The sequence below is a fragment of the Cryptotermes secundus genome, unplaced genomic scaffold, assembly GCF_002891405.2.
Source record: "Cryptotermes secundus unplaced genomic scaffold, Csec_1.0 scaffold1968, whole genome shotgun sequence".
Taxonomy (NCBI): Eukaryota; Metazoa; Arthropoda; class Insecta; order Blattodea; family Kalotermitidae; genus Cryptotermes; species Cryptotermes secundus.
This window is the reverse complement of record NW_019739010.1, coordinates 35609-63403: the sequence shown is the minus strand read 5'-3', so window position 1 is coordinate 63403 and position 27795 is coordinate 35609. Positions and strand designations below refer to the sequence as shown.

Sequence of the window (27795 nt, the reverse complement as noted above, 5' to 3'; positions counted from 1 at the left end):
CAAGAGAGAAGAGTAAGATGAATAAATGTATGCACTGTAAGACGGTCAGAATAAATCATGAATATTATGAATTTTAGCTGCTGTCACCATTGTAAACAGTAAAGGAAATAAATTTTATACAAAAGTAGAAGTCAGTCTATAATAAAGTTCAGAATGTAAAAATTGGATGCATCTCATGCGGAACTGAAACCTGAGTATCCAAATTTGTAACTTTATAAGATTATTGCATTGTGTACCAAAAAATTAAATACTAAGGGCAAGATGATGATGTGTCCACTGTTATTATATTGGAAAACAAGATTTACTGCTTGACCGGTTGCCCAGGGTATCCTTTGACACCAAGACCTGTTACTCGGAAAGTGACACCTGATGATGGGTATTGTTTCTTCTGTTCTTCACTCAAAAGAATATTTGCGCTAGTGACATAAAGTTCATCAAGCTGTGGTCCTCCAAATGCTACGGATGTCACTTGTGGTGTTGGAAAAGAGATATGGCTTAACAGCTTTCCGTTTGCAGGATCCACTCGAATTACCTAAAAGAAATACAAACAGAACTCATCTGAACAAATTAGATCAGGTTGTTTCTACAAGTAAAGGTAAAGCTATCACTGTAACAGGCTGTGGAGACCCTTAAGTTTGTGAGATGTCTAGGCACCCACATTCTTCTAGATAATTGGCTCACAGATGACAGTGAGGTTGTCAGCCTTAGGTGCTGGCCTCCCATTACCCCCAGGAATATTCCTGGCACTCATTTCTGTTAGAGGTTGAGTCGATCCCAGGGCCATAGTGAGGCTGGAAGGATTAGGTCAATTGAAAAATCCAATGACATCAGGAATCGAACCCACAACCTTCCGGTTTATAACATAGTGCCTCAACTCACTACACTACCTCATGCCCAAATAGTGTCCAAAGAATTTCCACAGGAAAATTATCAGTGCAAAAAGGTTTACACAAAAAGAAACATTAACTGAAATGGACATGCAAATGTACTAAAATGTTAAATAATTTTAACCTCTGAATGTCCAACTGCCTTTGTAGAAAAATCAGAGTATTTAGCTCCATAAGCTTAGATGACACTTATACTAACTCAGTGCATATAAATAAATCTTTTCTCAAGTCCATACAAAAGCTATTTTGGAACAATGGCGGTGCTTTGACAGTTCATTGTATACTTCCCTTAATATAGTCATTAAAGAACAATGCATACAAAAAGAAAACAATACTGTTCACCCAAGAATGATCTTTGGAGCATAACAAATTGAAATTCTCATTTAGCTGTCACAGCTGTTGCAAACAGCATTAACCAAATATGAAACCAGAGGAAAATGAGAGAAATGTGCATTTTATAGCACATTTTATGGTAACGTCTAATTAATCAAGTCCCTTAGGACTACGAGTTCTTTGAAGGTTTCCCCCCCCCCACTTTATTAAAGTTACCAGGCACTCCCCTTTTTTAGCATTTACCACTTGCATAATCCATTCCTCTTGCAAGCATCAGAAATCACTTCTGCACTTGACTGGGTTTCGTGGGCTTAACAGTCTCCAAAAAAGAAATGGTGTTTGGCCAGCAAGCACTTTGCTGATAACTCAAAGATGAACACTAAGCAGAAATGTTCTCAATTCATAATAATGTTTTGTATCTTCCAAATATTAATTAATTGGTGTAAACTAGTACCAAAAGAAAAGTAACAACTCTATAACCATCTTTCTAGTACACGTGACAAAAATTATACATACAAAATTTTCAGTATTACAGTATAAACTTTTTTTACATCTTAATACCGTTCAATTTACCTTACTCCCTCCAAAAGTAGCAACCCATAGTTTTCCTTCAGTGTCAATAGTCATTCCATCTGGATGTCCCTCAACACCATTGAGCTCAAAATCAAAAGCTGTCCGTCTGTTGGCTGAAATGAGAGTAATTATTATATGAGTACAGGAGTATGGTTCCATATCTGCCAGCCTCACATGAACACACCTGAATTGAATAATTCTGTTACTGAGGACACAGGTTAAAATTTGGTTGCTTTTTCATTCACTTCTCTTTTCGGTTGATAAAAATATAAGAATATAAATATATATTTTCTCACTTAACTTGAGCCTCTGATTAATATAAAATATTCTCTGTGGATTTCACAATACACATTCACATGACTAATAAATGGAAGAGAGAGGAATTTTGTGTAATAAAAATTAATGATATAGCTATAGACATTGACATTCTTATACAATTTTGTAAAGCATTGATACTTACAGATTTTGCCACTTTCAGCATCAAAGTCAAAAGCGTCGACCTTCTTCGTTAAAGTGTCAATGTAGTACATTTTGTCTTCACTCCAAGCCAAGCCATTGGAAACTCTTATCTTTGTTAATTGTTTTGTTGGTTTCCAATCTTTAGAAAAGCTGAAAAGTGATCCCACCGGGGCAAAGTCATGTAATGAACCCCCACCTCTACCCACTGATCCTGTAGGGAAACAAATGGAGTCCTCTTTCATAAACTAAAGCACGATAGAAGTTAACACATATCAGCTGTATTCCTGAGGTAATTATACAAGACTGAAACATATAAGGGAGGTTCAGTAGGAACCTGGCTAATTGCAGTTACTTGGAAATAATATGAACTGCATGTTACATCTTGCATATGCAGTGAAACCCTAGTTCAAAGTTTCCTTGGAGACCAGTGGATTTGAACACTAAACTGAGGAAAATCTTAAATGGAGGTAATTTAACACCAAAGTTGTAGATTTGGGATTATTGATTATGAATGTTAAATGAGGGATAACCCTAACTATAAGAATATTAAATAGTGGTTCTACTATATTTTGTTCACTGGGTAATAAAGTGCTATATGCCTTTCTTATACATGGGGCAATCAAAAAGTTTCCGAAATTTGAATTTTGAGCATGAATGGTTATGAGTACATCAAAATACCGCTAGATGTCTCCTCACACATCCTTCTTGAATCAGTGTGGCACGCGGCGTCGAGTTGAGTGGTTGGGTTTATTGTTGGTGAACGTATTTCCATTGTTGTGTTTCCATGAGTTTGTGGTTTTGCAATGGCTGACCTGAGAGAGCAGCGTGTGTGTATGAAGTTTTGTTTCAAACTTGGGAGAACCGCTGCAGAAACGAGCCAAATGTTGAAGCAAGCTTTTGGTGAAAACAGTTTAGGCCAGGCACAAACTTACAACTGGTATAAGCGTTTTAAAAATGGCTGAACATTGACTGATGATGACGATCGTTCGGGACAGCTGTCAACGGGCAAAACACCAGAAAATGTCGCGAAAGTTAGGGATCTGATTCTGCAAGATCGTAGACTGACCATCCAAGACCTCTGTAACACCTTGGGACTAAGTTATAGTACATGTCAACGAATTTTGTCAGAGGAACTGAACATGAGGAGGATTGTGGCGAAGTTTGTGCCACGACTGCTGCAAAATGAACAGAAACAGCATCGCTTGGAAGTCTGCAGGGAATTTCAGCAACAGCTTCAAGAGGATCCAAACTTTCTTTCGAAGGTTGTCACTGGTGACGAAAGTTGGGTTTCTGGCTACAACCCTGAAAGCAAGCCGCAATCGTCGCAATGGAAGAGCCCTTTTTCACCTCGGCCTAAAAAAGCTCGACAAGTCAAGAGCAACATTAAGTCCATGTTGATCTGTTTTTTTAATATTGACAGGATTGTTCATAAGGAGTTCATCCCTCCTGGTCAGACAGTCAATAAAGAGTTCTATCGCAATGTTCTAAGGCGTTTGAGGGAGAACATGAGTAGAAAACGTCCAGAGAAGTGGCACATGAACGACTGGCTACTCCACCATGACAACGCATGACCACATACGGCTTACATTGTGCAGGAATTTTTGGCTAAAACAAGATGGCAGTTGTTCCCCACCCACCGTACTCACCAGACTTAGCTCCATGCGACTTCTTTCTCTTCCCCAAGATGAAAATCAAGTTGAAGGGGCGAATATTTGATGCAGTTGAGAAAATTCAAGTGGAAACTCAGATGGTACTAAACACCCTAACAAAGAAAGACTTCCAGGATGCATTTGAAAAGTGGCAGAAACGCTGGGATCGGTGTATGCGCTCCCAAGGGGACTACTTTGAAGGTGATGATGCAGAATAAGATCTAGGTAAGTTGTAATAGTTTTTATTAATTTCGGGAACTTTTGGATTGCACAATGTAGAATGTTATGATGTAGGAGGTAAAACCTGTCATAAACTAAAAAAGGATAGAATTTGACACATATGAGCCATGTAAAGGGTCATACATGACGAAAATTTTTGAAAAGAATCAGCTCTGAAATTTAAATTGAAGACAACATTCAGTGTAGTAGCTTCTGGTAATATTATGCTTAGTGTCTCTTATTTTTCCTCTAAAGTAGGCATGCCAAATTCATAACTGACACACTGAGATAGTAAATGTTTCAGATGGGTCACAGTTTCAATCCACTGAATTTGACTTGGAGAAAAATAGTATCAAGGGGGCACCTATGGCCTGCAGGTTGATAGTTTCATACATCTGCACAAAAAGCATGTCATTTCACTTTTAACCTAATACTAATTTCATTGTGTTTTGTAGAACGTTGAGTGTGATATATGTATAAATGACTACATAATCACTTTTACAAATACCTATTCCAGAAAACACCTCTCTTCTTGCTTCATATTTTACCTGTCCAGAGTCGACCAGTAGGATCCGCCTTTCCATCATTCAGATTATTATCCTGAACTTCTTTCTCATTGTCAACAGAACTAACATATTTCATATCTGTAGGAGTGCTGCTTTCACCATCCCATGTCAGAATTGCAATGTTACGGCCCACAGAAATTACAAACTTGTCTTTGGCTCCATCAAGTGGAATAACAAATGAGACTTGGGCACCATCTGTAAGATTCATGAAAGTAATACACAAGAAGTGAAAGCAACAAAACTTCAATAAATAAAAGTAATATATTTTACTGTTGGCATGTTATTTTTCCATGAATGCCAGGGCAGGCTGAAGGTACAGAACATAACAATAACTTCATTTTGATATCAGTGTTCTGAGTAGGAGCCATGTTCTTCATCAGGACTGGATTATATCACCAGACCTGTCCTAGGTCTTATTTGGTCCAGAAAAATTGTGAGATTTGGTGTTCTCACAGCTATTACCATGGACATACTGTCTTCTGTGAGTGGGTCACCTACACACTTCAGTCACTTTATCCCTAAGGAAAAAAGTCTTGGTGCCTCTTGGGTAGGGGGCTGGAGGGGGGGCAATGAAGAAAGTTCCTGCCATTGTCAGAAATTAAATATTTATAATCCAGAGTGCAGGCAGTCACTTTACTAACTGAGCATCCCTGGCTAGAGTTTTAGTTTTCATCCAGTAAACCACTATGTGATCTTCAGCGAGTAGAGTGTGCTGCTTCTCTGCAGGTAAACTGACTGGAGTTTGTAGTTGATCTTTCACCTATATCTAGTCCCAAGGTTAGGAATAAATGGAATTATACTTCTACACCTCCAGCACCAAACCATAACATGATCTTAAACATTTCTAACTCTTATCATATAATGAATGAAAATGAAAGTCATCAGAAAGATGGAAACTTACATTTCAAAACTGACCAGCATGCTTCCACAACAGGAGGGTAATATGTTTGATTTCTGTTGGGGACAAGAAAGTTTTCTATTCAACATGGTGTCTAGACCTACTGTAGGGTGCACCAAGGCTTCTATCCATTGGGTATTGGGGTTCTTTCCTCGGGGGTAATGCAGCCAGGGTGTTATGTTGATAAGTCACCACCATCTAGTGTTGAGGTTAAAAATGGTGGAACTGTACATCCACTGATCCATAGGTTTTTATGGTGTGATGCTTAATTAAGTACAGAGATAACTTTACCTTTCTTTTCACAAGAGCAAATAGCTCAAATATCAAGCAAATTAGCCCAAGCAATAACCCTTCTGACTTGTATTTGAGAGGTGAAAGATTTTAGTCTTGGCTAGGACACCAACTATCCTGACATATTTTACTCAGTCCTTCCAGGCAAATGCAAGAATAGCAGCCCAAACTGGGGTACTACAGTTTCCTTCCATATAATTTCCAATTCATTATTTACTAATCATCCTACCCTTCAACTCTATGTAGTCAGTCTGAACTACTGACAGTATTTTTAAGTAAACCATAAATAAATAATACAAGCATAAATGAAACTTCAAATAAAGCTCATCATTTAAAACAGGAGTGTATATGTGCATTTCATTACAGAACCACAGAGCTTTCAAATGCATTCTCTGATATTTTTGTATCTCATTTAACTTGATGTACATTCATTAATTGCTTTAGTATACCATTAATGAAGGTAATTATTATCTGTATTATGCTTACTGAGTTGTCATGGTATCCTATTCAGTGCTATTCTCATGTGGAGACTTTATAGCATTAATGTGTCCTCAAACAGATGTACAGTGATGTTAACACAGTTTCCTCCCTAATGCCATGTTTTGAGAAACTTTAGACTTGCATTTGTGTTTACTGACTGATCTCTGTTATGAAATACTCAGTACTTACCAATTTTCACTGCTGTATGTCTGTTGGTGGAAGGAACATACTTATGGATGGTAGCATCTTTGATATCAACATAATACAGTGCCTGAGCATTGTGGTCCCAGTGAGGTCCTTCACCAAGTGTTGTAGGTGCATCAATTTGTTCCACTTTTAGTCCAGACATCTTCTTCCTTGATAAAAAAGACAGTAACTTTAAGTGCTAAATGATTGTAAGTACTTTACCAAACTTCTTCAAGATTACTGGGTTTTTGGACTTGTCCATTGCCTGGTATTCTAAAGAACACAGCATTTCAGAAAGCGGAACTGTTTTCATCCTCAGGTGAGGGGATGGGAGGCATCTACTCTGCTGGGTCTGTTAGAAAGAGCTCACCTCAGTCACTGGACTGCACTTACTGTTTAGGAGAATTTTTATGATGTAGTTAGTTCAGATCAAAACCTGATTCAGGAGGAAATTAAGAGGCGATTGAACTCAGGTAATGCTTGCTACCATTCAGTCCAGAACCTTTTGTCTTCTCGTCTGTTGTCCAAAAACATAAAAATTAGAATATACAAAACTATAAGTTTGCCTGTGGTTCTGTATGGGTGTGAAACTTGGTCTCTGACATAGACTAAGGGTGTTTGAGAACAGGGTATTGAGCAGAATATTTGGACTGAAGAGAGATGAAGTGACAGGAGGTTGGAGAAAACTGCATAATGAGGAGCTTCATAACTTGTACTCTTCTCCAAGTATAATTAGAATGATCAAGTCAAGGAGGATGAGATTGGCAGGTCATGTAGCACAAATGGGGGAGACAAGGAATGCATATAGGATATTGGTGGGTGGACAATATTAGAATGCATCTTAGAGAGATAGGATGGGATGGTATGGATTGGATAGATCTGGCTCAGGATAGGGACCAATGGAGGGCTCTTGTGAACATGAGTAAGTAAGTAAGTAGTTAGTTATAAAAGATAAAGTTGTCCCTATGCTTAATCAATTAAGCACTACACCACAAAGGTGTATGAGGGAGTGAATGTATAGATCCACTTTTTCTCAGCACTAGTTGGAGGTGAGTGGTCAGCTTCATGCCCCTGCCACTTTACTCCCAAGGAAAAGAGCCCTTGATACCAATTAGATAGGAGGCTGGGACCTTCCCGGGACTACTCTATCTTGGCTCAGTGTAGTTAGTTATGCGATTTAAAACTGTGTGCTGAATTTTTAATTTGTTTGAATTGCATAGAAGAAAATGACTTTCAAGTCCTAGTTTACTTTTTCAATTCTCTTCTTCTTCATGTTTAATAAGAAGTAATTATTATTTTATGAGTGGAAGCCATGCCACTTATCTGATTTTAGTAATTGTTAATAGAATGTGGTCTAGTGGTCAGAGTTCTGACTACAGATCCACAGATCCGGGTTCGATTTCATTCTTACAGTTTTGGTAGCACTGAATAATGCTTGGATTGTTCACTTTGGTGCAAACTGGTATGCAATTGAGCATTAGTACAGCTGTATTTGAGAAAATGTTAAAAGTTGTATTCACCATCTTCTGGGCTTGATCTATGAACCTCATGGATGCAAGTCAAGCACATTATGTATTCAACAGTTTACTTATATGCACGAGAAATCAGTGCTTTTTTTTTAGCTGCTGCACTTACTAGAGGTCTTGAATATGAACCTGATAAATGCAAGCTCTGAAAAAAAAAGTCAAGAAAGAAGTTATGTCACCATGACAGTTGAAATTCATGACAGCAGTGATATATTGGACCTGGTCATATCACTGCCAAATTCACATATCTGTATGTTTACAAACAACATTTTTAAATTTATCAAGTATCTTCAGTTTTTTCTATGTTGCAAGGTACAGATTACTCGCCTGACATTGTAACATTAAGTGGAGTTTTATCACTTAAGTGAGAATGATGATTCTGTCATAGCTGACAGATTACATAATGAGAATGATACATGCTTAAGATGTGCGGAAATGCAATGGTTTCATCTGACTCAAGATAGGATTCAGTGGCAGGTTCTTGTGGTCGTAGTAATGTCCTTCAGACTCCATGCAATTTTTGGACTAGATGAGCAGTTACGGGCTTCTCAAAAAGGACTGTGCTCAATTGAATTAGGTTTTTCATAATTCCAATTTCATTGTCTATATTGTTAACAACTTGATATGAAATTTTGTCCAATATCCATCTCTCAAGTTTAATCCCATATATAGACAAAATTATTGGGGATCACCAATGTGGGTTTTGATATAACAGATCAACTACTAATCAGATTTTGCATTCGTCAGATACTGAGGAAAAAATTGGAGTACATGAGACAGTACGTCAGCTATTCATAGATTTAAAGAAATCCTATAATGCAGTTAGGAGGGAAGTATTCTGATAGAGTTTGGGGTACCCACGGAATTAGTTAATCTGAATAGGTAAATGTTTATCCGATAAGTTCCCTACTCAAAATGGTATAAAACAAGGAGATGCTTTATCATCATTGCTTTTCAACTTTGCTTCAGACTATGCCATTAGGAAGGTCCAGGAAAGCCAGGTGGGACTGAAATTAAATGGGAAATATCAGCTGCTGGTATATTCTGATGATGTAAACATATTGGGAGATCTTTTTATTTCTAGTAGGGTGGGACTAAGTCCCTTGTACTGCGGCCACTTCTGGCCTATTGTACCAGCCCCAGATGATAGGTGATGGTGATTGTGGAGCAATTGGTGGAATGAAGATTGGCAGGGGAAACTGAAGTACTCGGATCAGCCAGGAGTTCTCAGGATAGAAAAGTATATATAAAAAGAGTTGTAATACTTCATATTAATATTTGGTATACTTCCTATTCCCCCTCTCCAAAAAAAATCAAGATTTGTGGGGACGGGTGCGTGGTTCCCCTGCTTCCAGCACTAGTGCCAAAAGAACTGATGCATATTGGTGGGTTTATGCAAACAGCAAAAAATCAAATTGAGAATGATTGCTTACCAGTGTTGATAGTGAAGTGAATGTATTCAGCTGAGGAGTTTGCAGGCAACTGGAACAGCAATTGGAGATGCTTCTTGCTTTTATTATATAATGGTCACATACCTAGTCCAGAGTGACATTCTCATAACTTTCTCTCTCTCTCCCTCTCTCACTTGACTTTCTTCATTTGTATTAGCTTAGTAACTGCTAATCATGCTAATCTACTATGGCACCAGGTCCCTTATCAGTTCATTTCATATGGTGTGAGTCATGATTTAAAAAGGGGTGACCAAATCTAGTGTGAAATCGGAAAGTTCCCGGACTGTTATTGTTGTAACGGTCTGGGTGAAAGATGAAAGGGGAGGCCAAGGTCACACTTCTGCAAGCTTATTGCATCAGTGCCACGTGGCACTGCACCCTGAACGACCATTGTTTTAATACAAGTGCTTTTTCGACTTCTTGTTTCATTGTGTCTGCGATGGATGGCAAAATCGAGCTACGTGTCTGCATAAATGTTTGTGCGAAACTCGGTAAATCTGCTACCGAAACCCTTGAAATGCTTCGTGAGGCTTTTGGAGAACATTGTTTAAGCCGGTCAGTGGTTTTTGAATGGCATTCACTTTTCAAGACCGGTCGAGTGTCGGTTGAAAATGACAAACGTTCAGGGCGACCAAGCTTCAGCAAAACGTCAGAAATTGTTGAACAAATTCGAGAATTCATCCATGCAGACCGTCGCCGAACAATCCATGAGCTCACAGACACCGTTGGAATCAGTTATGGAGTTTGCCAGGAGATCTTAACAGAAAATTTGAACATGCGCCACATTGCCGCCAAGTTTACTCCCGGACTTGACAAATGATCAAAAGCAGTGGGGTACAAAGGTGTGTCTTCAGATACAAAAGAAGGCTAGAGAGGACCCATCATTTATCTCTAAGATCATAACGGGTGACGAAATTTGGATTTACTGTTATGATCCAGAAACAAAGCAACAATCATCTCAGTGGAAAAGCCCACAATCACCAAGAGTAACGTGCAGGGAGAGATTTTCTGCTATGCTTTTCCTTTTATCAATTTTGACCCCCAAAAATCGACCCTCACGATGGCGCCAATATTCAAAATTGATGCTGTGTTCGTCCATGACCGATTATGAGCGTAATAGACACGATATACCGATGTTGCTGTTTGGTGTACCTATAGACCAAACTTCACGTTGCCGTATCCCAAACAACCTTAATAACGTCTGCTGCATTCCTTTGCTGTAGATTCTGACTTCTGGAGATTATGTGCTTCATTATCTGAATGAGAGCAAATCACAGTCAAAAGAAATTTAATTAGTTTTACACAAGGCAAGCGCAAGTCTAAATACTCCCCACCTCCCAGGAAATTCTTCCTCCTCCATCTCGGTTACAAACATTTCAACGTTCTCAAGCGTTTGTGGTAAAGGTAAAATTGTCCCTGTGCCTAACTAATTAAACACTACGCCATGAAGGCGTATGAAGGAGTGGAAGTATAGAGCCACATTTTCTTGACTTTGGCACTAGTTGGAGGTGAGTGGTCAGCTTCACGCCCCGGATGGACAAAATGTTACATAAATTAATTTGTATTTAGCAACGCGCAAAAAGATAATGCTTCTAAAATGTGTCGTCCCCTAAAATCGTACAGACCTAGGAGGTCGGTTGGTTCTTCCATGCTGCCACACCCTCCAAGCTTTTACTGAACCTGTGAAATGTAAGTACACGTTTAAAGCTTCAAATGTTTCCTGTGTACAATTTACAACAACTTCCGCCTTCAGTTCTTCGCCACTTTCAGTCTTTTAATCCTGTCTTCAGTCATACATGAATGATGTGTCCATATTCCGTATTGTTTGGCCCTGGATATATTGCAGTTGCTGTTATCTTTCCCTCAGCTGTAATACGTCAGTTTGTCATCTGTCATGCTGACTATACATATCCGTTAATACCATTCTTATATAATTGGTCTCATGCTGATTACTGATTATAGTGAGTCACCTTGTGTCAGTTGAAGTCGTTTAATATATGCTGCTTGCCCCGCCTATCTCATCATTCTTGATTGAGCATGTTTTAAGAAAATCCTTAATATTCTGCTTGAGCTTCGTATGAAGTACTAGCAAAACTTATGTTGAACTGTTATGAATCAGTCCATATAATCTTGGCTACTTTTGATGAAGAAACATTCAGTAGTTTCGAAAACGGATACTCCGTACTGCAAGACAGAAATAAGATAATAATAACTAAGATAACTCCATGGTTTTAGTCCGCAAGCGAACTATACCTACCGAGCGACCGCCGCTTGTCGGCGAAGTTAGTGCCAACTTTAGCGGATAGAAGGTGTCGCGTGGTCAGGTCAACGAATCCCCACGGCCGTTAATTTCGGTTTTCTAGACCGGCGAGACAGAAATACACGATTTTTTTTTATATTGTAACGTGTCGGCAAACCAGAGGAGTAACTTCTATGGAAACGCTACAATAGACCGTTACAGAGGAGACAACAATTGCTCCATTGTAATTCTAACAGGAGTCTCCATGGTTATAACGGAGGGTTCGTTGCCTAACAGCGGGCAAGGTTATAGATAGCCCAGCTTCAGCGAAAAACAGTGCGTCTCGGAATAGCATTCGAAGAAGTGAGTCGCGGAACAGCCATCGGAGAAGAAGCTTCGGAATATCCGTCTGGGTCCAGTATCGCCGGAATATTGTAATCGGTTATTGTAAGCCTGCAAGTGAAAATGCCTGTAAAGTGTATAAGTGAGCGAAAGAAATAAATTCGCTATATTGGGACGACGGCGTCAACTTATTTGTAGCGTGACACACCCAACACGCTACACATATACGGGGTCTGCGTGACTGATAAGACGGGTTTTGAATTTGGTGATCGAATTTATTGAACCTTTATACAGCTGATTACGAAAGTTTGCAAATCACTATCTGACATATTGTCGTCTTCTTGTGACTGGACACTCAACGGGAACTAGTCTGACGTCCAGCTGAACTGTCAAATCGAGTCGAGTCTCATGTTACGACCAGATTTTTTTTACTGTTAAGACAGTTGTGGGTTTGTTGATGTGGGGAGCTCTCTCTGACGAGAAGACGGGTCTATCGTTTACAATTTCTGCTGGCCCTCGTCAGGGCAGTCATTCTCGGGTCCGAGTCTCATGGGACTCACGACTATGTTACTGTCCCAGATTCGAGACTTCCCTTTTCGTCTCCTCCTACGACTCGCACGGCTACGGTGGAGGTATTCGACCCCGCCTTTACACGGGATATAACTGTCAATTCAGAGTCAAAGTCACATTACGACTGACTGTCAGTCAGTCAGTCAGTTCTGGTGTCGAGCCCAATCTGGGACATAGACCAGATATTTATTACTGTTTTTTTACAGTTACAGTCTTGTTATTGCGAAGCACCCTCCCTGACGAGAGGACGGGTCTGTCTTTTGTCAGAGTCACTGTCTGCAGTAGTAAGTCATTTGTCATAATGTAAGGGATATTTACATTTTGCTTGTTAAACTTGTTGATAAATGTATACAGGGCCTCTGTCAGTCCAGGCTCAGTACAGCAGATTATGCCATATTTCTAGTAGCTTCCGCTACAAGAAATAGGGCATAATCCTTTATTGTCGAGTATTGTTGTACGCATTACCCAACAATGGGCTGTTTACCAAGAATCTGTTTCCGCGTGAAAGTGTTTATCGAGCTGTTGCCTAGCAATGGGTCAATACGTCACAATTTCATTTCATGGCAAAATGGCACTTAAAAGATATTTCCTTGTAAAAGAAGTATATATATATGTGTGTGTGTGTGTGTGTGTGTGTGTGTGTGTGTGTGTGTGTGTGTGTGTAAAAGAAATATTCGATGAAGGAACCAAAATTTATGCCAACCTGAAAGCTGATTTGTGATCACGTGATGAAATATTTTGATTCCCTTTCCCGAGCCCTGAATTCCATATACGACACTGCCGAAATCATAGCCACGAACATCACATTTTGATACAACTTTTATTCAAAATTCGAGAGAACACGGAGGTCAAAATTCTGAGTAAATTCAACCTTTGAACAGCTTACAAATATAGGAAACAGTGACTAATACTTTGCTTTCTGATATCCTGTGATCCTAAGTTTACTCAAACAGTATGACCAAAGTCCATTAGAAGAAATTTTGGATAAAAATTTTCAACATGGAATTAGAAAGTGTTAAGACCATCTTGCGGACAAATAGGGATACCAATTGGTTTTTGAAAGGAATGGTTCTAAAATGACCACCTCTGTGGTCTAGTGGTCAGAGTTCCTGCCTACAGATCCAAAGGTCCGGTTTCGATTCCCGGAGCTACCAGATTTTCTGAGAAGTAGTGGATCTGGAACGGGGTCCACTCAGCCTCGTGAGGATAACCGAGGAGCTGTTTCAAGGAAACAGCGGCTCTGGTCTAGAAACCCGAGTTTAACGGCAGTGGGGAACCTTAGCACTGACCACGTGACACCCTCTATCCACAAAAGTTGGAGCTAATTTCGCCGACAAGCGGCGTTCATTCAGTCAGTATGCTTCGCCTGAGGACCACAGGCCACGGAATTGGTTTTGTTTGTTTTTCTTTTTTTGTGGATTCATATTTTCAGCATAAAGTATCGTCTTCAACTAACCAAGTAACTTAATGCCTCGCGCATGTGGGCCAGCAGGCGGGGGGGGGGGAACTGGCCATCTGCCCCTCGCCCTGGATTTCTTTAAAAATAATGAATATATTTACTCCATTATCACTACCAATTTCATGTAAACTCTCATTCCCAATTATTAGTTTTTGAATATTTAATACTAAAACAAATACTGGATCATTTCGTATGTATAGTTATGCTGTAAGCCGGAAAGTCGCGGGTTCGATTCTGAATGAGATCATGGAATTTTTCAATTGATCTGATCTTTCCAGCCGCATAATGCTCCCTGGGAACGATTCAGGCTGTAACATAAATGATTACCAGGAATCTCCTTGGGGGTAATGTGCGCCCACCCGACGCGTAAGACTGACAGCCTCACCACAATCTGTGAGATCTGTGAGTTGATTGTCTAGAAAATGTGGGGAGCCTCGACGTCTCATAGCCCAATTGCCCTCCACAGCCTGTTACAGGGACGGCTTTACCTTTTACCTTTACGTATATAATGTAATTCCGTTTACTGTAACATGTGTCTTTTTTAAACGTGTACCTATAACAGTGCTGTATTTCAGATATAACTGACGCTTCTGTGTCTTGAATTTCAATCAAATCTTATTTTAAAATCATGTTTCACCTTTACAGAAAACACATCATTTCCCTGCTACATAGATGAGCTGCTGAGGGGAAATAATCCTGGGTGTTCTAAGAATTATAAGAATTATGTAAATACGTTTCAAAACCCTTCGTTTTTAAATGGTAGAACACATGGTATAAATGGTAACGATTGTGCCCAAGTGTTGTGAGCGCTGGTAGTTTGCAATGATCACAATGATCATGGCAATGAGAGAAATTTAAGCGGCAAGGAATTCATTGCTCAACGGTTTTATAACCTGCTTGGTATATATTCATTGAATTTGTATTGGCCGTTGCACGGGAAGAAAAATGGCCGACAAGCAGTATGATGTCTCTGAGGCGACGAAGAGATCCGTTGAAGCGTACGCAAAGAGAAGAGCAATATTGCGCGAGGAATATATTAAGCAGATTACAAATCCTCATAGGCATGGGACAGGAGAAGGAGGCACATTGGTGAGGAAAAAATGCCGTTCTCATATATTTCATGGGAGACCTTAGGTTTCAATGTGAACAAATATAATTGTTCTTGTGTGGCGAATAAAAAGGAATTATGGAGTGCCATTATAATCACGTATCCAGTGACATAACTGTGATATTGTGTGGTACTCTAACAGGGCATAAAATCGGCTGTTAATGGTGCAGGAGTGATACAAGACTGTAATATCTAGAATCAACTTTTAACGTAAACGAAAGCCCAAAAGCATAATAAGTTGTAAAATTAAAACTTAACTATAGAGTAATGTAACTTATCTTAGTCCTTCTGTATATAATTTAGACAAAATGAAATGATGGGAAGTGTGTTACAATGTTTTCACCTTTTTCATAATAAACTGAAGCATATGATGAGCGTTTACAACTAATGAACAACATTCTTAGAATTCTATTCGTGAGAAGTTCAGTGTTCATTGATTAAAAATTATAAATACAAGAATATGCTGAGCCCACAAGTTAGGTTTTGTTTGAAGAGTACTGTCTTCTGGGATGTTACACTATATAGTCTGGTAGAAGTTTACTGACATTTCAGAGGAATGTACTACATTTATCTTCAGGGTCAGATTAATCCAAGCCAGCATTTTCTTACTGTATGCTTGGGTTACTCTTTGACCTGGAAGACGGAGGTAGCAAATTCCTCCTAAGCGTCATTAAACTGTTAACACAGTGTAATGTCCCAGAAGATGGTGATCTTTGTTGTTGCTACCGTGAGAATGTCATATAGGTTTTGTTTGCCTTCTGATGTTTCACTGAAGAATTTCTGAATAAATACAAAATTACAGCTGCTACACTTTATTAGTGTAGGAAGGTAATGTTAACATGGTGATATTGTTTTCAGTAAACATTGTTTCTTATGTCAGCTACTGTTAATGTTGCCTTCAGTGTGGCACCATTTCAAAGAACTCAGAAACTATCGAGTAGTTCAGTTGTGTAGAGGTAGTATCACCCCACTGATATCTGATCCCATTATGGAGAACATGAAAGCTGTTGAGTAATTCATTTGCCCAAACGTAACTCAAACCCGTTACTATTTGGTCCCATTTCAGAGGACTCAAAAGCTATTAAGCGATTCATTTGACCAGAAGTAGTTCAAAACTACTGCTCTGTCTTCCCATTCTGGAGAACTCAAAAGTAATTGATTTGCCCAGAAGTAGCACTGATGTGATTTTCTCACATATAATTTTATGCTTAAATCTTTGGTTTAAAAGATGTTACAGCTACTTACTTTAGTATCACCTAGTTAAAAATATTTTCAACTCACTAGATATTTTAGGGAGGACATGTAGCACGCATGGGGAAGAACCAGAATGAATATAGGATTCTGGTGGGAAAGCCAGAAAGAAAGACCACTGAGAAGACCTAGATGTAGGTGGGAGGATAATATTAAAATGGATCTTAGAGAGATAGGATGGAGTGGTATGGACTGGATTTATCTGGCTCAGGATTGGAATCAGTGGAGGACTCTTAATTTAGTGAAAATTACAACAACAAAAAATTATTTCTGCCAAAATCTGCATATGTAGTTATAAATAAGACAGAACTATCAAAAGCTCCTCGGCTTGAACTCAGGACACCTACAGAAAAGCTGATAAGAGTATTTCATAGAATTACAGCTGTGTTTTACCCTAGCTTCTTGTCTTAGGTGGTCTGCTGAAGAGACCAATAGGAGCTTCAGCTTTGTTTTTATGGCAGATGGAAAATTGAACTGTAGCTACTAGATGACAGAAGGTGCTTAGATACACATCTTCAAGAGCTTCTGTGATTGAGGGTAGATGTCATAAGACTGTATCATTTGTGTAAATAATTTCCAACAAGTTATTGTACCCTATTTTCTGTCACTACATAAGAATGAAGAGGTATGCTCCAATTTGGAATACACACATTTTCCAAGCATGTATTTTATGATTTTTCATCCATTGGGCTTGATGTTCATTTAATCCATGTACTATCTATTGCTGATAATATGATCAGTGCAGGTAATTTACAGTTGAGTGAACTTTAAATCTGCTCAGTAGCCATGAAGCAGTACAGATATTACACTTCATAGCAGTGTAAATTATTTTCCTCTTAATTTATTAAGTCGTTTGCATTCCCTACAGAGCGGACAATACTTGTAAGATGATGCACCGACCAAATAATTAACATTATACTACATCTACATCACAAGCCTCCACAACAGTTTATTATATATACAACAAATATAGAATACTCCAATTTGTCTGTGGGAACACAACAAAATCACAAAATCAACCACTGACTCGATGATGTAAAGCATCACTCTGAGAATTTTATTCTTGTTTTATATTACAACTTTTGTTTTATATAGTCTAATTTATTGTATTTTTATTCCAAGTATTTTAATATAATTAAAATTATTGTATCCAATTTTACTAGTACTGCAGTTCAGTGGTGTATATATGTTAGACATGTATTTGCCTGATGACGGCTTTTAATAGCCGAAACATGTAGCAGAGCCAGACTATCAGACAAAAGTTTTAAGAGTTTTCTAGACAGCAGTGGGTTGGCCCACTGATACACACAGTTATAGTGGTCACATATTTTAATGTACAGGGTTATTCAAAAAGAATGAACTGATTTCATGACGCATTGCTTCAGTTCTCAAGCAACATCATGGAATGAGTCAGTGACCATTTGAAAGAGGAGTTATCTAAGTTGTGAATGGCTGCCACAGGGGCGCTGAAGTCGCGTCATTCTTCCGGCAATGTTCAGTTGTTCGCTTACCCTCGGAATGGCGAGTCCTCAGCAAAAGGCGTTCTGCCTTCTCGAGTTTGCGAAAACAAATTCAGTTGTCATGGTGCAGCGTGCTTTTCGAAGGCAATTCGGTATTAATCCACCCTGTCCTAATAACATTCGACAGTGGTTTCGACAGTTTCAAGAGAGTGGGTGTCTGTGTAAAGGAAAAAGTCCGGGACGACCACGAGTCTTGGAGGAACAAGTGGCGAGAATCCATGCTGCGTTTGAGAGGAGACCGCGGAAGTCAACAAATCAAGCTAACTGTGAGCTTGCGATCCCTCAATCGACTGTCTGGCATCTGCTAACAGTACGTCTACATTTGAAACCATACAGACTGCAGCTCGTTCAGGCACTTACCAATGACGACAGAAGGAAGCGGATGGAATTTTGTGATTCGATGCTGGAGATGATAGAAGACGAAACCGTCATTTCACATTTAATTTTTAGTGATGAAGCGACTTTTCACTTGAGCGGCACAGTCAGTCATCACAATGTGCATATTTGGGGAACAGAGCACCCACATGAAGCAGTTTAGCATGAAAGAGATTCCCCTAAGGTGAACATCTTCTGTGCTGTGTCTCAGGACAAGGTTTATGGTCCCTTTTTCTTTGAAGGAAACACCATTACAGGACAAACCTATCTCGATATGCTCCAAAACTGGCTCTTCACTTCACTGCAAGCAAATTCGCATGACTTAGTTTTTCAACAAGATGGAGCACCGCCCCATTGGCACCTGATGGTCCGAGCTTTTTTAAATGGAAAAGTGCCCCAGCGATGGATTGGTTGGAAGGGGGCCCAAGACCTTGCTCTTTGTGCTTGGCCTGCGAGATCCCCAGACCTCACTGTGTGTGATTTCTTCTTGTGGGGATATGTAAAAGATCACGTTTATGTTCCACCACTACCCACTAACCTCGATGACCTTAGACATTGAATAACAACAGTGATTAACTCAGTGCATCGTGATATGCTGATACGCGCCTGGGAGGAATTCTCTTATCTCATTTATGTTGCCCATGCTGCAGGTGGTGGCCACATTGAACACTTGTAAGACAGGAAATAAAAGCTGATTGTGAGTAGAATACTTGTGACTTGGCTGGAGTTTTGTATTACTTTCCTTTAATAAAATAGTATTGTGTAATAAAATCGGTTCATTCCTTTTGAATAACCCTGTATATACCTAACATGAAAGTACCCACTTCAGATAGCAGCTATCTTAACAGAACACTATTGATTTTCATTATTTCTCCAACGAAATTCTAGGACATTGCCTTACAATTGGCTACAGCTACTCTGCACTGTGTCTTTCTGATTCAGCATTCACAATTACACCACCTCAGTTAACATTGCAGTGACATCCAGAGTAGGTGGTTTTCAGTGAGATGTACTTGTCTGTGACACTGCACTAGACTACTGGTGTCTTTAGAAGTACTTGAATCATGTCTACATTAAGTAAGAGTGCCCAGCAGTTTCATTGTTCTGTCTAGGAAGGGAAGAATCCATATGTGATCTGGTTGGGTTTCAAACCTGAGACCTTTCATATGAGAGACCATTGTTTTATTCTTGTATTGCCATATCTGTAATGAAACGCTTCTTGGCCTTATAGCTTAATTTGAGCCATGGCCTTCTTTTGTGGAGGCTTTCAAAATCTTTACCAGAACAGGAGTTGAAATTCTTTTAGTGGTCTATCATATTTCAGGCCTCTTGTGTACCCAGAACACGGAAAGATGCAGACACAAATCTATCAGATATGAACTCATTATCCCAGTGTTTAATAATCCAAAACTGTATGCATCCTAGATCAGTGTCCTCCAGTATAAGTGTAGTCCTGTGTTCATGCAGAATAAGTCAGTATTTTTCTTATCTAAACATTTAATGCATTGAAGAGTTATTATCACGAAAATATGTTTTAAACTGATTGTAACTTATGTCTGACAGTAAGGGTCATTTCCTGATATTAATTATTATCTGTGTTCCCAAAGCATGTGATTTACAGTGTAACATGCATGTGATATCAGTCCATGACCTCAGGGTGATAAGTCTTCTACGACGAATTCATACTAGTGATTGCGTCAGTAGTTATGAGGCAAATTTTGGGGAGGATGTAACGAAATAGCGTGCAGATACTAGTTAGACTAGTTATATTCAAGTCTCTTCCTGAATTATTTGTATTCTTAGTGTCAAACCTGCAAGAGCTGCAAGTTTGTACATAACTATAATAGTAGCATTATTTAATTGGGAAGGGGGTGAAAATCATGTAGAGAAATACTTTCACACCTGCAAAAATTTCCTATAAATGTTGGAGCCAGAATAGAAAATAAAATGACAAGGATAACAAATCAGGACACCTGCACATCAATAATAGCCAGTTCCTTCTATGGGTAAACCCATCATTGCTAGGATATTGGGAGACTGATGGATGAAAGGGATGGGGAAGGAATATAGAAGAAAAGAGGGAAGGAGATAAAGGGATATAAGAATGAAAGGTCATGGTTGAGGGAACTGTTTTAATTGAGGAAGAAAGCGGGAGAGGAATAATGATAGAATTGACAAATTAAAGAAATTGGAAAGCAACAAGAGAGAAAGAAGGAGATACAGATATGAAACAGGTATAAAGTAAAAGAACATCATCATGATTTGTGCCTGTTACCTTTGATGAGTCATGCACTAATGGTAATATAATAGGAAGAAAATTTGAATTGTCATTATGGAAATTTAAGGCACCGCGATGACCTAGCGTCTGGCATTTGTGCAGGCCTGAGTTTGCTTTGTTACATAGGCATACAAACAAGGAGTTTGGTAGATAGGTACTAATGTTTTGTAGGAACCTGTTGTTCAGTTAAAAACAGATCCCTTCTACTCTTTCCCAAAATAGTTACATTATTTTGAATTTTGAATCTACATATTATACAGGGTGTGGCAGAAATAGTCCAGTGTTTTTAAAATGGAATGACATCTTGCAAAATGTGAAATATCTAATTTTGAATATATACTGGTTCTCTAGGCTTTGACATCCTTTTACAGAATTTTACTTTTTGTGAAGTACATTCTTCACATGATCAACATTCTGTTAAGTGCACTGGTGTAGAAGAGTTGAGAACCTCTGCATCACTTCCCAAAATGTTCCTTCATAAATGTGGGCTGTTTCTTCTCATCTGAGTCAGCTGAGCTGACTGCCTTACACTTCACTTTTTTGGTACACACAGAGAACAGTTGGATCTGATGAAGGAAGGGGCTAGAGCATATCGTGGTAATTTAACAGCTCCTGTTCAGATGAAAGGCTTTACAACAGGCATGTCTAACTCAACTTGTACAGAGGGCCACCTCAGCACTATAAATATTAGTCCAGGGCCGCACTTCAAAATAGAAATATACATTAGATTTTGATAACACGTAAATTTAATTCTATTTATTATTTAGGAATAATTTCAATATAATTAATTAATTAATTAATTAATATAATAATGTAATATATTATGTTAGAAATAGCAAAACATTGAATTTCCTGCAGCCTGCTAATTTATGTCTGCGTGAGACTTCTTGTCTTCTGGTCTGTTGGAAAATTGTCTTTACAAAAAATATTTCTACTAAAATTTTAATATCAATTAGCTCTAAAAGTTGAGGGGCTGCACTTTGCGGCTATGGGGACCGCATGCGGCCCGCGGGCTGCATGTTTGACACAACTGCTTTACAGTATAGATGATCCTTTACTGTCCAATGCTCCAAGTTAGACTGAACTGTGAAGTCACTGCTGTAGATCTGTTACATGTACCATAACAGAGAAGTGTGAAATTAAACTTTTATAATGCTTCATTGTTCCTCCTGCATCCTGTACATGAAAATGCCTGTTTTGTTTTACAGTTTGACTCTGGGATACAGAGATTTATGTCCATGAGGGCAACAGAATATGAGCATTTCAAGCCAACTCCAAAAACTTCAATGTATGGTCTGGGCATAATTGTGATTCCCATTGTGGCATATGCCTATCTGTTGAAGACTACTAGAGTAAGATATTCTTCATATTAAATAATAAGGTACCATGTGGACAAGTTATCAGTGAACCGGGCCTCGTTTTTATGCTCTTCAGCACACTCCTCAGAATGCTGGAAGGTTACTAGGTGTCAATAGCTTGTGTTTGTTTACTGTCATGATCCAAAATGCCCCCTGCAATTTACAAGTAGGAAATGTTGGGGAATTTAGGGTAGATCCAGGAAGTCTCATAAGCATGGGATGTAGACAAGGAAGAGTCTGTACATGTGGGAATTGTATTTTTTAAGAATGTGTTCATATGATATTCTCTGGATAAATGACCTAACCTAAAGAAAACGGATCTCAGAGAGATAGGATGGGATGGTATGGACTGGATTGATCTGGCTCAGGATAGGGACCAGTGGAGGGCTATTGTGAACAGGGTAATGAACCTTCAGATTCTGTAAAATGCTGGGAAGTTTGTGAGTAGCTGCACAATTGGCAGCTTCTCAAGAAGGGCTCAGCTGCATGAAGTTAGCCAACAGTCATATGGTCTGTACTGTTGTGTAAGTGGTCAACTTTCTGAGCTATGAGTCTTACGATTTCAGAGAGGCTTTCAGTGTGACTCTTTTTGGTGGGGAAAGATGCACACCACAGGAGGTTCAACTGAGGCAAAACCATGAAGTGGAACAGGAGTGCCTGAGGAATGGTGCAGGTTATCTACCTGAACCTGCAGACATCATTCCCCATTACTTATGGCTGATCATAATAGCTTCTGGCTGCTAATAAAGTCAGTGGGCCAGGAGTTGGGTAAAAGCCAGTACAGGGGGTGGAATTGTTGGTTGACAATAAACAAACTGATATGAGTGTAGCAAGCTAGTGAGATTATAAGGCAGGGTGGAGTAATGTCTTCTGATGGCTGCAATTTATTGTAAATGCTACAGCATATACTAAAAATTATTGAGATTCTGACCTAAGGTTTAATGGCTGTATGTGTATAGAAAGAGGGAGAGATTTAGGCATAAGAACCTCAACCAAACCTCATCCCTACCTGTATACCATAAATGAGCAGTGAGTGTACTCTTGGTGAGGCCATGCTATTATGTTTGTGAATTCCATTTCAAGACTCCTGTCTCAAAGGGGTTTCTTATACAGTATATCCTACTTCCGTAGCGCTGCTGGAAAATGATACGACCTGTTACAGGGTTAGCTTTACTGTTTAGATGATCTTGATTTTTGATATGAGGCATAGTTTGGTTTAAATGCACACATAGAAATTGAAGTAACCACAGGCTAAGTTCAGTAAATTACTACACAGTTGATTAAGTTAGCCCAACAGTATCATGTGTCTAAAAATATTGACCTAAGATGTGAGGTCTCCACAGAAACATAAGTTTGGCACATTGAGACTCATCTATAAAGTATTGAAGTTATATTGCGTGAGAAAAACAGGCAGTGATTTCTCAGCAAAATATCTGTTGCTGTGTGGGAATGAGACTTGGCTGTAATGATATTTGGTCCAGAGATAAACTGTACACTGTATATTTTTACATCCCTACTGAAATCTGTTTACAGTTTTACAAATATGAAATCCATTTAAAACTTTACAATTATAGTAGAACTAGTATGTAATTGTCATTACCATTGTTATATTGACATTCAGAGTAGAATGGAATAATAGAAGCAAGCTTAGTGTCATATTATTTTTGAACCACATCATAATTTCTTTAACTCAGTGGTAGTGAGGCAGACTTAATCTCCTTCATTCAAATCCTGGCTGATATTTTCGGAGAATGGACAGAGTTGAGTCTTCAAAATGTTGCTGTTAAATCAAAATAAAATTAAGACAATGGATAATGTCTAGAAAATTGTGTTTTTCTTATATTCAAATAGATAAATTACAGAAACCATGGTCTCACGCTGTGTAGTGCTGCATCTTTTAGATGTAGTAATTCAACTATGCGTTGTGTGACAGCCATACAGTGAAACAAAATGGCATCACAGAATGTTCAATAGATCTTGAAGATGTGGTTAATCAGGATTACATTGCAAATATGATGATACATCTGATTTGAGGTTCTTGTGATGGTGACTGAAGAGTGCTATTATCATGTGTCACTGTGTGGTCTGGTGGTATTCTACTGATATTTTGGAGGAACATACTGTCTCCATCTACAAGGTTGAAGAGTAAGCCAGGCAAGCAGAGATGCTGTAATTGTTGCTTGCTTGGTGTACATCAGTTTACTCTTTAACCCTGAAGACAAAGGATTTATGTTCCTTCATAACATCGGTAAAGTTCTACCAGACTACACAGTGATATGTCCTCTAAGATGATATGATTTGTGCTGCTTGTAATTTTCTATTATAGTTGCTATGTGATCCACTTTTGAGGGGCTATTCTACAAGCCGGAAGGTCGTGGGTTCAAGTCCCGATGAGGTCATTGGATTTTTTCAATTGACCTAATCCTTCCAGCTGCACTATGCCCCTTGAGTTCACTTAGCCTCTAACAGAAATGAGTACCAGGAATCTTCCTGGGGGTGTAAAGAGCTGCTGGCACGTAAGACTGACAACCTTACTTGTGAGCCGATTGCCTAGAAAATGTGGGAGCCTCATCTCACAAACCTATTGGCCTTCATAGCGTGGTACAGGGATAGCTTTACTTTACTTTATGTGATCTACATTTATTGAACTTTGATATAGGTATTGAATTCCATGTGACATGCTTCGATTCATAGAGGTTAAAAGTTATCAGTACTTTGATGCATTTTTTTCATTATACAAATAATTTTGAGTCACTTCCCAATAAACATGCATAATATATTAAGATAGCAGATGAATGCAGAAAGTATTCCCATTATTTCAACAGTTAATTTGGCAACACTGATCATTTGACTTCCCATTTATACATTTCATCAGAATGTTTACAATACAGTACTCTGAAACAAACTAACAAATCAATCAGCAGAGAACCTCTGAAATCTCATTGCAGTATTGTAGATTTGCTTTTACTAACATAATAGAAGCATCTTATCGCCACCGAGTATGAAGAATCTGTTAGGATTTGATTGTAAGGCCGAGATAGAAATGGATACACAGACATTAGGATAGTCTTCCTTTTTACAATAGTGTCTCTTCTTCATTCATACCATAGTGGCAATTGCATGAATGTATCATATTAAAAAATATATATATATTTCAGTTGCATTCAACCAAAGAAGAGAAGTTAAAGCCGCACCGTAGCTCAAGCAGTTAGTCGCTGGGTTCGATCCTAGGTCTGACCAAGTGGGATTTGTGGTGGACAAAGTGACACTGGGGCGGGTTTTCTCTGAATACTTTGGTTTCCCCTGCCAATCTTCATTCCACCAAATTCTCCATCATTATAATCACCCAGGGCAGGTACAATAGGCCAATCAGTGGCCACCATGCCGAGTGGACCCAGCTGGACTCCACCCCCACTAGCAAATTTAAAAAAAAAGAGGAGAAGTTAAACAATGTTTTATGCGTTGTAGGGCACCAACATAAATGGCAGAACACTAATTTTGAGCTCCATGGAATAGTGTTGATTGAGAAATAACCAGTAAAGGGCTATGGCTCTTCAGAATTTGTGGGATTATTATGTCTGAGGAAGCTTGAGACAGAAAGTCTGTAGAAACAACACACACACTTTGCCGATCAAAATTGGAAATGTTATCCCAGGAATCACAGAAGGCAAATTTAAGCATGTCAGAATTTTTTCAGTGTAAAATATGCATGAATGTTTGAGGACACTACATTCAATAGTTATTGTAATATCAGGTAGACAGAATGATTTTTCTGGTAACACTCGTCAAATGTGAATGTACTTCCAATCAGATCATGTGATCTGATTGTGATTTCCAGTATAAACAGTTAGTAATAGGGTTTGAACTGAAGGAAGTAGATGCTTTTTTTTTATTAGGACATTATCCTACTCTTTTGTTTCTATATGCAAGGAGACTGTGTTCGTGACAATTTTTATGTTTGGCGTATCAGAGGTGAATGTATAGGTGTGTTTCTGTGTTGCTGCCAGTTGCATATGCTTAATTTCATGTCCATCACCATATGGTATATTTATTTCAGATGCTCAATACACTGAGCCAAATGTACCACTGGAACCTGATCGTTTTGCCGAAGCAGAAACCACANAAAAAAAAAAAAAAAAAAAAAAAAAAAAAAAAAAAAAAAAGGACTTTTTTTTTTAATGCAGATCATTTCTTTTCTCTCTTTGATATTGTATCATTACATCATATACTAAATGAAATATAAATTACAGGAATGAATGCTATATTTGTTAAATGCAGTTCCTGATCACAGTGCCACTGTGTTAAGAATGAATATTACTGTCTTCTGGGACATGATACCATGTAGTGTGGTAAATCGTTATGAACATTTCAGTGGAATATGCTCTGTCCATCTTTCAGGTAGACACATTCTTCTGTGCTGAAGATGTAGGTAGCACATTCCTCTGAAATGTAGCAGTTTATAAGACCGCTCATAAATCTTCAGTCACTGCTAGGAGAACCTCAAATTTGAAACATGTTGAGAGTGGGTACAGATATACTGAGTCTATACTGCCGTGTAGTTTATAAATGCATTCTCTTTCCTCCTTTTGTACAGGATGCTCAGGAACACAAGTATCGAACCGGTCAAGTTGCCTACAAGGACAGACGTTTCAAGTTTATCTAAGTGTGTTCTCAGATTGTAGAAGAGGTATACAAAGAGATACTTGAGTAAGAAAATGTGTTGTTGTTGCTGTACCATAATAGTGAATGTATCATACAAATAAATTCATATACATTTCTGTAGTGTGGTTTCTTAAAAGGGTGATTTATCAAAGGATATATACAATTTATGAGGTCAGGCTAGGAGTCACTGACTTTTGACCCTTGTTCAGATATTGTGGGATGACTATAATAGAAATGAGGGGAATATTGTCCATGTTATTTGTAATCCGCATTCGGTTTCTGAAGAACGGTGAATACGAAGGCCACACACATGAAAACTTATGAATATAGGTAATTTTATACCAGGGTAATTGGACTAGGTCTGTAGTTATTACAGGTACCCAGCTGCTTAGGTATGTGTATCTATAAACCTATAGAACACTAAATTCTGACATGTCTTTATGAGGTGACTGGTAGCATAAGTCTCCAGTGCAGTGCCATGATTAGATGATTTATGGGTACCCCCTCCACCCCCAAAATGTCTACGACAGAATTCAGTTAGAAATTATAAATATTTGGTGATGAAGGGTCCAACTTTTATAACCACAACCCTAGATGTTCTGTGGGTCTGTGTAATAAAGTTAGCTCGCTTATGGCTTCATTGCATCTCCTGTCTGCTTGAATTTTGACCTGTAACAGGCACGGGGCTATTGTAAAGCCATACCATGATACAAATTAAATCCAGGATTGCCATGGCAAAAGCTGCATTTAGCAAGAAGAAGAATCTTTTTACCAGCAAATTGGACTTAAATTTGAGGAAGAAACTAGTGAAATGCTACATTTGGAGCATAGCTCTGTATGGGGCTGAAACATGGACACTTAGGGCAGTGGATCAGAAACATCTGGAAAGCTTCGAAATGTGGTGTTGGAGAAGGATGGAGAAGATCAGTTGGACCGATTATGTGAGAAATGAAGAAGTGTTAATTAGAGTCAGTGAGCAGAGGAATATCCTACACGAAATAAGAAAACGGAAGGCTAATTGGATTGGTCATGTTTTACGCAGAAACTGCCTTCTAAAAGAAGTTATCGAAGGAAAGATAGAGGGGCGGATAGAAGTGACAAGAAGACGAGGAAGA

At 38.7% G+C, this 27795-nt stretch overlaps 2 protein-coding genes across 5 annotated transcripts; one reads left to right on the top strand and one right to left on the bottom strand.

Annotated features, from left to right (window-relative positions):
- Window position 1: 1 nt before the first annotated feature.
- LOC111871616 (regucalcin) lies at window positions 2–18516 on the bottom strand. 4 transcript variants are annotated; one of them, XM_023864840.2, is made up of 6 exons: window positions 18368–18516; window positions 6545–6711; window positions 4669–4881; window positions 2254–2463; window positions 1794–1906; window positions 2–532 (listed from the first exon to the last, which is right to left on the bottom strand). In XM_023864840.2, exons 2-6 carry the CDS (start codon window positions 6702–6704, stop codon window positions 302–304), a joined length of 927 nt encoding a protein of 308 aa, XP_023720608.1. In that variant the 5' UTR covers window positions 6705–6711; window positions 18368–18516; the 3' UTR covers window positions 2–301. The 4 variants fall into 4 exon arrangements, with proteins under 4 accessions (XP_023720608.1, XP_023720606.1, XP_023720607.1 ...); XM_023864838.2 differs by lacking the exon at window positions 18368–18516 and adding an exon at window positions 9501–9605; XM_023864839.2 differs by lacking the exon at window positions 18368–18516 and adding an exon at window positions 8062–8156.
- LOC111871618 (NADH dehydrogenase [ubiquinone] 1 beta subcomplex subunit 4) lies at window positions 15045–26796 on the top strand. Its single transcript, XM_023864841.2, has 3 exons — window positions 15045–15217; window positions 21869–22012; window positions 26613–26796. The coding sequence occupies exons 1-3, from the start codon at window positions 15074–15076 to the stop codon at window positions 26679–26681; spliced, it is 357 nt and encodes a 118-aa protein (XP_023720609.1). The 5' UTR covers window positions 15045–15073; the 3' UTR covers window positions 26682–26796.
- The last annotated feature ends 999 nt before the right edge of the window (window positions 26797–27795 follow it).

Bases quoted from the DNA above. Each gene is read 5' to 3' on its own strand.
- LOC111871616 (XM_023864840.2), bottom strand. From the start codon at position 6,704: ATGTCTGGACTAAAAGTGGAACAAATTGATGCACCTACAACACTTGGT. The intron at 2,464-4,668 runs GTAAAATATGAA...GTTTCCCTACAG, and splicing joins TACTGGTCGACTCTGGACAG to GATCAGTGGGTAGAGGTGGG. The intron at 533-1,793 runs GTAAATTGAACG...TATTTCTTTTAG, and splicing joins CTACTTTTGGAGGGAGTAAG to GTAATTCGAGTGGATCCTGC.
- LOC111871618 (XM_023864841.2), top strand. From the start codon at position 15,074: ATGGCCGACAAGCAGTATGATGTCTCTGAGGCGACGAAGAGATCCGTT. The intron at 15,218-21,868 runs GTGAGGAAAAAA...TTTGTTTTACAG, and splicing joins CAGGAGAAGGAGGCACATTG to TTTGACTCTGGGATACAGAG. The intron at 22,013-26,612 runs GTAAGATATTCT...CCTTTTGTACAG, and splicing joins ATCTGTTGAAGACTACTAGA to GATGCTCAGGAACACAAGTA.